Source organism: Linderina pennispora (genome assembly GCF_002104995.1).
Source record: "Linderina pennispora strain ATCC 12442 chromosome Unknown DL89scaffold_12, whole genome shotgun sequence".
NCBI lineage: Eukaryota > Fungi > Kickxellomycota > Kickxellomycetes > Kickxellales > Kickxellaceae > Linderina > Linderina pennispora.
In genome coordinates this window covers 525,855-538,735 of record NW_024468260.1, presented here as the reverse complement: position 1 = coordinate 538,735, position 12,881 = coordinate 525,855, and the positions used below count along the sequence as shown (strand labels likewise).

General features: G+C 57.9%; 4 protein-coding genes across 4 annotated transcripts; 3 read left to right on the top strand and 1 right to left on the bottom strand.

Annotated features, from left to right (window-relative positions):
* Positions 1 to 818: 818 nt before the first annotated feature.
* On the top strand, positions 819 to 1,442 carry DL89DRAFT_212763 (alpha/beta-hydrolase; the record flags this gene model as incomplete). Its single annotated transcript, XM_040884231.1, has 1 exon — positions 819 to 1,442. A coding segment is annotated over one exon (624 nt), but the record flags the coding sequence as incomplete, so codon positions are not given.
* Positions 1,443 to 1,816: 374 nt separating this feature from the next.
* On the top strand, positions 1,817 to 5,529 carry DL89DRAFT_47974 (uncharacterized protein). Its single transcript, XM_040891716.1, has one exon. The coding sequence runs from the start codon at positions 1,903 to 1,905 to the stop codon at positions 5,386 to 5,388; it is 3,486 nt and encodes a 1,161-aa protein (XP_040741509.1). The 5' UTR covers positions 1,817 to 1,902; the 3' UTR covers positions 5,389 to 5,529.
* A 141-nt stretch (positions 5,530 to 5,670) lies between these two features.
* DL89DRAFT_259479 (uncharacterized protein) lies at positions 5,671 to 6,336 on the top strand (the record flags this gene model as incomplete). Its single annotated transcript, XM_040885689.1, has 1 exon — positions 5,671 to 6,336. One exon carries the CDS (start codon positions 5,671 to 5,673, stop codon positions 6,334 to 6,336), a length of 666 nt encoding a protein of 221 aa, XP_040741508.1.
* A 205-nt stretch (positions 6,337 to 6,541) lies between these two features.
* On the bottom strand, positions 6,542 to 11,598 carry DL89DRAFT_294760 (uncharacterized protein; the record flags this gene model as incomplete). The annotated part of the gene is made up of 6 exons (XM_040890560.1): positions 6,542 to 7,090; positions 7,119 to 7,616; positions 7,651 to 7,933; positions 7,962 to 8,264; positions 8,890 to 10,108; positions 11,073 to 11,598. 6 exons carry the CDS (start codon positions 11,596 to 11,598, stop codon positions 6,542 to 6,544), a joined length of 3,378 nt encoding a protein of 1,125 aa, XP_040741507.1.
* Between the last annotated feature and the right edge of the window lie 1,283 nt (positions 11,599 to 12,881).

The following is a 12,881-nucleotide window of genomic DNA, read 5'->3' as shown; positions in this document are numbered from 1 at the left end:
GCACAGGCTGAGACCACTCCTTTGGCACATGGTATGTAGTGATTTCCTATTCTGTTTACCGGCAAAGATTTGTAATGGATTTGCGGTGCAGAAAAGGGGGAGGGCCAGCGTAGGACTATGCAAAGTCATATGACAAGTGGAAACGGACTGTCTAATATGTATGTGCAACAAGGGGAGGGGCGGTGGATTGGCGGCATGGTGTTATATTCTCAGATGGGCATACTAGATCAACAGATGGCTGATCTGCTGAGCTTTCAAGCCGATATGCATTGGATTTCAGCAGCACGATAAGCAGATCCTCTCAGCCATTCTAGAGACGGGGCATGTTCCCCAGGTGTAGATGATGTGGGAGGCTGCTTGTTTTGGAGGAGCATATAGGCAGCGACATATAAAGGACATATAGGAGCGGGCCAAAGCTTGAACTCGACACCACTAAAAACCTAATACCTACTGTTGCACTGTGATAACGCCCGCCAAGAATGCTCAAATATTCGGCTCTTATTCTTGTTGCTCTTGCCAGTCTGTCTACATCGGCAGCTAGTCTTCACCAGCACAACGATTCAAGCGGATTGGCAGAGCTCTCCTCAGCCTCAGCAGTACTGGTGGCGGCGCAGACTGCCTACATTGCAGGCGGCGGGGACAAGAAGACCATATCGTATGTGGCGAACAAGCAGACCGGAACAATCCCGGCCGAGACCCTGGTCAAGTACGCCCGCTACGCAGGGGCCGCCTATAAAGTAAATGGCACTACCTGGACATGCGATATAAACTGCCAAGCCGACGATACAAAGGGTAGTGTTGTCGATTACCACTGGGACTTGTCGGCAAAGCTCAACCCAAGCTACGGATACGTGGCGCACAAGCCCGACACCAAGGAGATCATCGCCAGCTGGCGCGGCAGCACAGTGTTCATGGACTTTGTCAAGGACCTGACATTCGTGCCGGTCTCGTGGCCGGCAGGGATTCCGGGCTCCAAGGTGCACTTGGGGTTCCTGCAGGCGTACCAGGCAGCAGCCCAGAGTATCGAGGTTGAGATCAGCAAGCTGGTTGCAAAGTTTCCGGATTACAGCATTGTGATTACCGGGCATTCTCTTGGAAGCGCACAGGCGACGCTGGCGACAGTGGACTTGGCGCTACGGCACCCAGAGTGGGTTGGAAAAATGAAGCTGTTCACGTATGGCGAGCCGCGGGTCGGCAATCCGGTATTTGCGGCGTGGCTCTCTCAGCAGGCGCTCCCTATCTACCGTGTTGTGTATGGCGGCGATATGGCACCGCGTCTGCCGTTCCGGTTCATGGGGTTCGAGCATCATTCGCAGGAAGTGTGGTATGACAAGAGCGGTGCGCTGAGGTTCCAGGGCAGCAATGGCGAGAGCCCGTACGGACAGAATAGCCTGACAGTGCTGCAGTGGGATGCAACTGTGCACTACAAGTACCCTGGCCTTGATTTTTCGCTTTTCTAAAATGAAATGTTTCAGGCAACCTCCGAGTATAGCGGTTCTCTTGGTAGATGTGTTTGCTGCATGTATAGATGGCAGAGGACGTTATAAAAACGCCGCTAGGTAGACAGACTGCCTGCTGGGATATGCACCCAAATGACCTAGCCGCAGTGATGTGATTTTCGTGGCAGGCCAGTCAATCGACGATAAGCAGCAAGTGAAGAAGCGGCAGTGTTTGTGCACGGATCCACTCAAAAAAGGCACGGAAAAGGACATGGGGATAGGTGGAGGCTCGGGGCGCAAGCGATGCCTTTGATTTGTTTTTCCGCCACATGGGCCAAAGCCTTTTCGCTAAACCCAGACCACTCTTGACGTTTCACTGAACAGTTCCTGCACTTCAACTCTTTTTTTCTCTGCAGACTTATTTTATCTGCTTTTTTTCACTACCCATACAAAAAAGCTGCCGATGCTAGTACCTCGGCGATACTTGCGGCGCGGCACAGTGCTCCTGGGCACACTGATGCTGTGGATTCTGGTGCTCTCCAACACGCAGGTTTTGCCGTTTGGCAAGCCAGCCTGGGCGCCATGGTTCGGCGAGCCGATGCCGCCGACAATGCGCGATACGGCGGTCCCAGCACTACCCCAGCAGCTGACATTGCACATAGTGCCGCACTCGCACTCGGACATCGGGTGGAACCTGAGTTTCCGGCAGTACTACGACAAGTCAGTGCACCAGGTAATGCGGTCGGTGGTCCAGGAGCTGTTTGCAGACAACAAGCGGCGGTTTATCTGGGGAGACCTGGCGTTCGTAGACATGTGGATGGACGAGGAGGGCGACCAGCGCAGCACAGTGGGGAATCTGACGTGGCGGCAGGCACTGGGGGAGCTGGTGAGGCGTGGGCAGTGGGAGTTTGTGGGCGGGACGTATGTCAGCCCGGACGAGGGCCTGGCGACGTGGTGGGCGCACAATAGCATCGTGGATGTGGGGCGGCGGGCGCTCCAGCAGCAGCTGAACGCCAGCGCCAGCATCGGCTGGCAGATCGACAATTTCGGGCACATGCAGAGCATGGCATATCTGCTGGCGGGCTTTGGGTACCGGAAGCTGGTGATGGGCCGGATGGCGTACCGCGACCAGTACGAGTTTGCCAGAAACGCCGGGCTGCAGTTCCTGTGGCGGTCGGAAAGGCATCCGGAGCAGCCGGCGGTGCTGACGCATTTCCTGTCGGTGCATTATGCGGCGCCCAGCAGCAACTTTGACTTTGACAACACCGAGGAATGCAATGTGGTGGAACTAGCCGAGGAGCTGCGGAGGTTCGCAATGCGGCAGGTTAGACAGTATCCGGGCCACGGTCACGTGCTGGTGATGATGGGCGACGACTTCCGGTACGTGCGTGCAGCGCGGGCATTCCAGTGCCTGGACAAACTGCTGGCATACATTGGCAGCACCGAGCGGGGAGCGTGGCAGGCGATCAATGCGCAGTACTCAACCATGACCGAGTATTTTGCAGCAATCGACCCGCACTTGCAGAGGGAGCGCGGGCAGCTGCAGGAGTTCTCGGGCGACATGTATCCGTACCAGGACAAGCCGTACGAGCAGTACTGGAGCGGCATGCTGACCACCCGGCCGTATCTGAAATGGCTGGTGCGCGACACCGAGCAGATTGTGCAGCACGCAGAGGTGCTGCTGGCGATGGCGCGGCTGCGCAATGCCTTGAGCGACGCGTGGATGGAGCTGGAGCAGCAGATGGAGTTTGCCCGCAAGCAGGTGGCCATTGGATACCACCACGACGCGATCACAGGCACGTGCACCGACGCAGCCTTCCATGACTACGTCAGCCGGCTGAAGCGCGCGGCCCGCGTAGCATTGCTGGCCGGCCAACACGCGCTGGCACTTGCCAGCGGCCAGGATCTCCAAGCAAAGACCGTAAGAGAGTCGCTGATGGCGGCTCGCTCCAAGCAGACCGAGCCGGTGGCGTACAATACGGCGGCGCGGCGGGCGCAAGAACTCGATGCGCTGGGCGAGTCGCGGCAGCGCGCGTTGCTGGAGGTGCCGCGCCGAGTCTGCTCGGATGCGGGCTGCATGCAGCAAATCACAGTGACCAACGCCAATGCGCTGGAGCCGCAGGACTCGGTGGTGCGGCTGCTGGTGCATACGCGCAAAATTGCAGTGGTGGATGACGCAGGTCGGCCGGTGGCAGTGGAGGTAGTCGCCAATGACGCGCGCGACGCGTTCGTGGCAGAGTTTGTTGCGCGCAATGTGCCGGCGTTTGGCCTGCGCAGCTACATGCTGACTGGCGGGTCCGCGGTTTCTGGCGAGCGGGCGGAGCCGCAGCGGCATCTGCATGCGGCGGTGCTGGACAAGGGCAATGTGCGGGTGCGGTTGGCGGCAACTCGTGACCGTCGCATCCGCATCGCGGTCATGCAAGACGGGGTGGAGCATGTGGTAGTGCATGGGCTGCGCGAGTACTTTGCCAATCCACATGTGCAGGCGTCGGGTGCATACATCATGCATTCGTTTATGCTGATGTATGCGCTGGTCTTTTATGTGGCTGGCGGCTGTCTGAGCGCGGGCCTGGCGGTTGCAGTGCTAATCAACAGCGACTGGCTAGCTGACTCGCGGCTCGCCGGCCTAGTGCCGCAAACGGTGCGAGTCCCTGGATTGTTTGCGGCGAATGCCACTGCCAAGTCTCCGCAGATGCCGTATGGGTCGGGCAGCCGGTCGCCGACCGCCGTCGCATCGTCGCCGGAGCCCTATGATCGGCTGGTTAGCTGGCGCAGCGACGAAGGCACGGTGGAGCCCGAGGACCCGCCCAAGGGAAGGCTGGTGCGGGCACTGCCCATGGCACTGGGCGGTGTACTGGGCCTGTGGTTTACGTATTTTGCCGCGCAGGTATGCAGCATTTCGCTGCTGACGCAGTGGACGCAGGGAGAGCGGCTCGTGTGGCTAGTAGCCCCTGCATTCCTGGTCGGGTACCTGCTGGCAGGCGTGCAGCGGTGGCAGATACGCCAGTGCATACTCTGCATATACGGCGTGGCATTGGCTACAGTGCTGGCAATGTTCCTGCGGCCTGCATGGCACTCGCGCCCGCTGGCTGCGCAAAATCTGGAGTTTGAGCTGCACCGCGGAAAGCTCTGCGACACCGCCTACGTGCAGGTGGATGAGCGCACGCGGCTGTCGTATCGTTTGTGTGGCGACTCGCCGATGCTGCAGAGCACCGCGGTGCTGACGGCTAAGGATAACCGCGAGGTTATCGCGCAGTTTGAGCTGCAGGGCGCCGGGCCCCTGGACGATCTGCTGGGGTGCCGGTTCGAGACGTACGATGGCGTGGACGTGGTCATGCGCCGGTACCGCCGGTTCGCGCCGATCCCCGGCAACTACTACCCGGCGGTGTCGCATGTAGGGCTGCCCGGCAGACTGGCTCTGCATGCGCGGCAGGCGATGGGCGTCACGTGCCCTTCCCCCAATACGCTGGAGACCATGCTGCACCGCAGCATGACCGGCAACGACTTCCGTGGCATGTCGGTGCCCCTGACTGACCACACACCAGCAGCTGTTTCGCATTTCCTGGACCTGCAGCCAGACATGGCAGCCAGGCGCAATGTGCTGCTGAATTCCCCCATGCTGGTGTTTCTGTCGCCGGCCAGAACAGAGCAGCAGCGGCTGGCACTTGGTATGCTTGCCCCACTGGCGTCGGCGGTGGAGGGCCTGAGGATGGTGGGGGTGAGGGCGGAGCTGCAAACAGGTAGCCTCGATGTGCTTGTGAGACTGCAGGCCATTGCAGGGTATACGGTTGATGTGCCGGCGAGTATTCTGGCCAATGCCACTGGTGTTTTGCGTGTTTACGGTGACTGGGCATTGGCCGGTGCAGCCGGGAAAAGACAGGAAATGGTTGACCGGATTGTGCTTGCCAGCGGCCAGCAGGCCTTGTTCCGGTTCGTGCTAAAGCGCTAGGTAGGCTGCAACAACAAGCCACCTGTAGCTGCTCCTGTATCCGGAAATGCGCGCACTAGTTGGCTCTTGCTATTCAGGGCGATTGTTCAAAGCGAGCGGCGCATTTGCCAAACACGACGCTGTAGCAAAACGCTTAATGCACTAAATAAAACACATGCAGTTCTGCAGCCCCCCGAGTATGACAGGTGCTTTATAAAAAAACTCCCTCCTCCCTTCTTTCCACTGTACACCGCTGTTTTTCTTCCCTCACTTCCCTTTCCCTACGCATTTTTCATTTGTATCATGACATCGCCGATCAACCCCCCGCCGCTCTGGACCACGCTATCCGCCTACTTCGCCTCAGCCCTGGACAGCCTGGCGCAGTTTTTCGCGTACATTTTCGCCTCGCCGCCTCGCTACCGCGCACCGCTGCGCTTCGGCTTCCTGCAGGGCACCTTTGGGCTGCCGTACGGCGGCCATCTGGTGCAGCCGGAGGCCCTGCCCGACACGATAACGCTGACGCCGTCGATGCCCATGTTTGCGTGTCTGGGCAGCGCCAGGCAGATCCACGGGTTCCTTGTGCAGCAGACACGCACCAGCCTGTGCACGGTGAACGTGCCGTGCGGGAACGGCGGGCTGGTGGTGGAGATGTACAGGGACCGCAGCTACGACCGGCTGGCGGGCTGGTGGGACATGGGGCAGAGGCAGGTTGTGGTGCGGGCGCAGCGGGCATTTAGCGCCAGCGAGTTCCGCCCGCTGCTCAGGGTCACGGTGCCGCAGGGCGTGCTGCTGAGCGACGTCGCAGAGGTCCTGGAGAGGTGTAGATGCGGCGACCATGACCTTACTAGGGACAAGAGGCTTAATCTGGGCATTGTTGCCAGGGCGAGGGCGGTGCCTGTGCCTGATCTGGATGACGCGCAGCTGCCGCCGTACGAGAGACGCAATCTGCCGCCGCCGTACGAGCACTGAAAATAAAAAGACTCGAATAGTCTCCTCCTCGTGTAATGTAGTTTAGTTTATCTCATGAATATACTTGTCGTCGTCGTCGTCGTCGCCATCGCTGCTAATGATGATTGATATAATTATGTGGTAAAAATTGTACACAAGTGGATAAAATTTTGGTTTCTGGAAATGTTTTTTAGAGTTTCTGCTGATCGCCGCCAACATTTTGTTTTCACGGTGTTCTTGCTCCACGCGAGTGCGCTGGCCCCTGCACATGCACAAGCAGGCAGATCGGCCGCGACAGCCGGTGCTTGTCGCTCTCCCCGAGCTCAATAAACCGGTGTCCATTTTTGAGCGCTGCCACCAGAATGCACGCCGATGCCACCTCCTGGTCGTCCTCGAACGCTGCAAACCGGACAAACGCCATATCTGGATCTCTCACCATATGCATCACGTGCTCGTCCCGCCACCGCACCACCCCGCAGCTAACTGTGCCGTTGCGTGTGCAGTACCGGCTGCGTCCCAACACCAGACTATGCAGTGCTGGCTGCGGCACCACGGCCGACGCCCCGCCCGTGCCTGCCGCCGACCCAAACGGAAACGACGTCAGGTGCTGTGCGTTCAGCGTCGGCGAGCCCGGCGCCGAGTTCAGCGCCGATGCCAGCGCCGTCAGGTCCTCCACCGAGCTGTGCGTCGCCGTCAGACCCCCGCCCTTCCCCACTCCGCCATCGGTGATCAGCTCGATCTCCACTCGGAACCGCGGCATATGGTGTCCCGGCCGCTGCAGGGTAGTCGCGCGCCGACAGCACTGACGGCGTCATTGTGCTGCTTGTCAGGAACCCACTGCCGCCGGGCGCCTGCGCTGCCGCTAGCGACGGGCTGCCGAATGCAAACGAGTCCAGCGCCAGCTGGTTCGGCTCTGCACGGAACATGGCGATTGTCGAGGGCGGCCGCGACAGCGCTCGCGGCGTCGACGGCATGTCAAAGTATGTCCCGCCGCTGTGCCGGAACCCCGAGTCCGTCGCTGCGCCGGCATTGCCCACATGCCCGGTGCTGCGAGCCGCATTGTATGCCGCAAACAGCGTCAGGTGAACCGTCGCACGCCGCGGGTGTGCTGCCGGATTACTCGCCAGCGGCCGCGGATGACTCATGTCGCTGCTGCTATCCGACGACGACCTTGAGTATGTCGACGAGGACGACGACACCGCCGGCGACGGAGCAACCAAGTGCTGCGGCTTCAACACATATCCGGCATTGTGCGTGCGCCGGAACATCGCCTCGTATATCTCCATTGCGCGGTCGTGCGTCTGGTAGTTCATCGCCACCATCTGGCACCCGGACATTCCAGTGGCTGATCGGGTTAAAGTTCGATGACCCAATGCGCCTGTAGTGCGGGTACACCCGCGTCATCTGAACCGAGTTGAACTCTACGAACTTGGCCCGCTGGTTCCGGATCAGACTGCCGGACGTCTTCTCATCAATCGACGACACCTGGTCATATGCTGCCAGATTCTCCTCCAGGCTCTCAAAGTGCTGCGCCTTGCAGTACGTGATCAGCTGCGACAGCTCCGGCGCAATTTTGCCACCCTTTGCTTTCACAGGCCCCTCCGCCAGCAAGGTGCTGCTGCGTCTGCGTGCCGGCCGATGCTGACGGCTGGATCCCGATGATCGACGACCGCCGGCTGTTGCTGCGGCTTGCGTGCTCCTCCAGCACCTTGTTTTTGATAATAATCCGGTACTTTAGCTGCTCCAGCGTCGGCAGCTCTGTCTCGTCCTCATTGAGGGGCTCGGTGAGCAGATAGTCGCCCAGATGCTCGACCATGAGCTCTGCCATTTTTACCTGCAGCTCCACTGTACAGTGTGTCTCCAGCGACAGAATCACCGGGTACGGCGACACTGCAAACGCATACTTTGCAATAGCAATGATGGCATCCTCAAACAAGATCCGGGTTGTGCTACATGGTAGATATTTGGCGAGAAACGTCTTTTTAGAAAACTACACCACGCATTAAATCTGTGTTTCATTCCCACACCGCTCCCATTCTCTAATGTGTCCCCCCCCTCCGAGAAATTGCCCCAATCGGAAACAGCGAGGTGGTGAGAGAAAGACAACCATCGCATAATCCATGTGACCATGCATATATCTTTGCAACACCCAATTGGCCACTTCTATATTTGGAAATGCGAAACAAAACAGAATGCAATCCAGATTTGTATGTGCACTGCCACATCTGAATTCTTCACAGCGATATGCAACAGCATAATTAACACACGCATCACACATCCGAAATCCCCGTGTTGGAAAAACTCGTGTACTTACAGTGTACGGCCGTGGCTTATAATTGGGCATTTAGAAGGCCCGTCCCAACAATCCACTACAGATCCAAGCGTACGTGTTAGCCGACATGCATGTACATGGTTGGGGCGGGGCGGACCACGTATGATGTGCTCCAGATTTTCCCGCTACCCCTCCCCTGTCCCCTCATCCCCTAAAATTCATGCTCTTAGTCACTTACACTCAAGACACCTGCAGCCGCGGAGCAGAGCGTTCACATACCCGTCAACTGACGAGGTTCCGACCAGCTGATCCCCAAAAGATACGTGTTATGCGATGACGCAATGTAGTAGTGGTTGAGCGGCTCGTCCATGTTGGCCAGCTCGGCGTGCTCAGACAGTGTGCTGCGGCCGTCGCTGCTGTCCGAGCTGTTCGCATAGTCCCCCTCGACATAGTCCATCGAGTTGTAAAGCGACAGCAGATATGCCTCAAACTCGAATGGCGTCATAGTCTCCTGACCCTCGGTGCGCGTGAACGCATCAAATCGCCGCTCAACCTCGGCATCCGACACCTGCTCGTCCTGCTCCTCACGCACAAAGTGCGCAAACATCGGCAGCGTTAGCTCCGAGGGGCGGTGCACTGATGACTCGGCAGAATCTGTGTAAATCGACGGCTCAAAATCCCCAAACTCGTCCTCGCCATCATCCTCGTCATTGTCATCGTCATCGTCATCGCCAATCCGGAACTGCTTGTCCCCAAAGCCGGTGCTGGGTACAACTGCCACGCGACGCTGACGCTGCTTGAGCGAGTTCTTGGCCGCCTCCTGCATCAATGCCGATGTGACCAGGTTGCTATAAATGGCAGCCACGTCGGGTCGTGCTTGGCACATAATCGCCGCCTCGACCAGGTCGTTGACCACTTCGTCGCAACACCCCACGCGCTGCGGAACCATTTCAAGCGCGCGCGTCAGCAGCGGCGGTGGCGGTGGCGGCAGCGACGGATGCAGCTGCAAGGCACGTAGCCCCACCATACTGCCGAGCCTGTGTGGCAGCTGCTTAACCGGAGAGGCTGGCCGGGACATGGCTCGGGCTATGGGTGGAGGGACATCGTGGGAAACGGCGGACAGGGCCAGCATAGAAGATGCATTAGATGACGGGGCGGTGGTCAGCGGGCTGGTGCGTGACGCGATGAATGCATTCTCAACAAATGTCAGCGCGTCGGTGGCTGCGTCCCCCGATGTGTCTGATTCCCACCACTGGCGGTTGATGGTGATCATCCGCCACCGCTCAAACAGCGGCAGCGTCGACACCGGCTGGCGATTCGCCACCAGCGCGTTCAGTGTTACGACCCAGTCGCGGAACAGAGACTCGGTGCTTGCGCACAGACACAGGGACCTGATGGCCATCTGCTGGTAGTATACGATGGTAAACAGATTTTTGGTGCGGTTGGGCAGACAGGCGGGGTCGCCTACTGACCACAGCGCTTCCTCGCCGACACGGACCTCAATGATGCGCTCGAGATCGACTACATACAAGGCCGATGGGACAAATTAGCACGCAGGAGAAGCTGCAGTTCCATGGGAAGTCACATGGTATGTATTGGACAAGAGCCACCGCTCTTTGGCGAAATCCCCTTTTCGGGCAATCGGTAGCGAGCAGCAGCTCGGAGTGATAAGGATAGCAGTGGCGGGCACGAATAGGCTCTCGCTGTGGCGAGGATGAGCAGCGAGGATGAGCGGCGATGCTGCCGCTGTTGTTGTTATTGTTTATGCTGTTTTGTTGTTGTGGCAGGAGATACCCGCAACTGAGAGAGGGAAGAGGATAGCCTGTTCGGTAACAGAGAATCCGGCCATTATAGGCGAGGGATATATCCCCGAAGGACTCGCTTTGCAACTGCTGCAGCAAGCATTGTGTCTAGTTGCTGGTTGGCTGTGCATACAATGCGACAAGGAGAACAAAAGGGTGGATAGAGCGGAGATATAGAGGACTGAGGGTAGGGGGCGACCAATGCGGAGGCTCGGTCGTTTGGATAGCGGCAGCAGCAGCAGCAACAGCAACAGAACAAGGCGACAAAGGGGGGGAGCGAGTGTGACAAGTACGCCCATTGTAGATATTCAGATGTCGCCTCCTGCACGGCTGCCGTTGCCCATCCAACGCAAACATGTAGGGATGGGCGACAGAGCAGGGCCGCGGATCCCACCAGAAAAAAGGACTCCCAAGCATCGGCGAGCTTGTTATGCACCCGAGTGGCCGGGACAATCCCCTCGCTTCGTTTTTTTGCAGCAGCCGCTGGGCGTGAGCTGCGCACGTAATATACCACCCAATTACGAACGCATTGGTGAGCCTTCACCAGTGCATTCGTAATTGGAAAAGCGGGGGATATACTCGGCCCGGAGAAGTTATTCGCAGTCGTCCTCCAAGAATTGAGCCCATTTTTCCACCCAGGCCTCTCTCTGAGCACCGAAAATAGACTGTGTTTGTAAACTTACCATGAGCGAGCTTTTTCTTCTTGCGCGAATCCCATGTCAGCCGCTGCTGGGCGATGTCCAGGCGAAAATTGCGTGCATGAATGCCTCGCGATGTGGTCTTCATCAGCGAACAACCAGCAGCCAGTGCAGGTGGCACATGCGGCAGAGGCACATAGCCCGGATCAGCCAGCGCATCCGCATGCGACGAGAGACACACGGCTGGGCGCGCAGAGTACACGGGATACACCTTGGATTCAAGCGAATCTGTATGCAGATCGCCGTCACTTGCCACACCTGCGTTGGCCCCGGCTGTGCACCCGCTCGGACCATGATGGTGGCTGCTCAGCGATAGCGTCGATAGCAGCCGTGTAGGCACCCGCCGCACCCGTGAAAATGCTCCGATTACATGCTGGCGTTTGCACGGCAGGCACATGTCGGTACTGCGCGAGCCGGACGATTTCAGCCGATCGCGCATATGGCTGTGGCTGCAATAGTGGTGCAGTCGGTGTGGTGCCTCCTCGGATCGGGTCTGCGCCTTCGAAACCATCGGCTGGGTTATTGTTTTCAGGAGAATAGTGTATGAATTGAGAATTTGGTCGAATGCTGGCTAGGCGGAAAAAGATAGCGGTTTGGTGTCCTCTCCGGAGCGTTTGGCTGCCACAGCAGGCTATAGTACAAAGAAAAGATATACCGAAGACAGGAGAGAGAAGGAGCGCATACACGCAGAGCTCGCACGGCCCCCCTGACAAGAACAAAAGTAGGGAGATACGAAAAGGAAAACCCAACCCTCAAAGCGCGCCAGCAAGGAGCACGACTGGAAAGAATAAAAAGAAGGTGACGCTAGCAAGACCGAGGTTACAAATAGAGAGAGGAAAAGAACTACGTGGTGGGAGAGGGAAAAGAGCGGGTGGGAGAGGGCAGGAAGGTTGAAAATTATATTCCAGGGGGACCTGTGCGTTTTATTTTTTTCATCGATTTCACCGAGAGCGATCATGAGGTGGTTTGGTTGAAATCTGGCCTGAAGTTTTTTCTGCTGCACACCGCCCCCTATGGCTGACGATTGGTTAGAAAATGGCGGTGTTGAAAGGGAATGGCAGCGGTGGCAGCAGCAGCAATATGTGTGAGAGGATAAAGCGTTCGAGGCAAACGCCAGCCGTGTTGCCCTAGGATATTTGCAGAAAACAGCGTGTGGCCCAGGCATGCCACTAGATAAAAACAGGGGGGTTGCAAATGGAGGCTAAAGGGCGTGTGCAGACGGGCAGTAACGTTGCACCGACAACAGGAGCAAATGGCCATTACTAACCCGAGCGACGCGAATGCATCTGCCTCGTTTTCGCAAAGTAATAAATTGCCTCCCCTTTCCTTGCTCCCTCAGCATTGGTGTGTGTGCCCACCACAGCACTTGTATTGCTGCTCAGCTCGTACCGCCATCCAATTTCATTCTCACAGAAAAGAGGGGTTGTGCGCATTCATTTCACGTCCTCCTCCCGGCCACCACAGCAGCCCCATGCAGTCAAACCTGAAACAGGTGTCTAGAGTGTGAAAAATAGAGAGGTTCCCTGCAGGAAATCTTGCTTAAGCACAAGTTTTTCTTTCTTCTTCCGATATGAGGGATCTTCGGATGCAGCGTTTGGTGTTTCCTGCTTTGCGGAGGAATAAAGCTTGTCTGCCAACCACCGCCGGGCTAGCTGCCTGCCGGCCTACTATCAGCAATAGTCGCACATGCTTGCCATGGCCATGGTGGTAGGATCATGTTACCGGCGCCCCCTTGCCAAGCAGGATTATCCCTGCTCTGTCTGCCATTCGTCTAGCAGCAACCGATAGGATTCC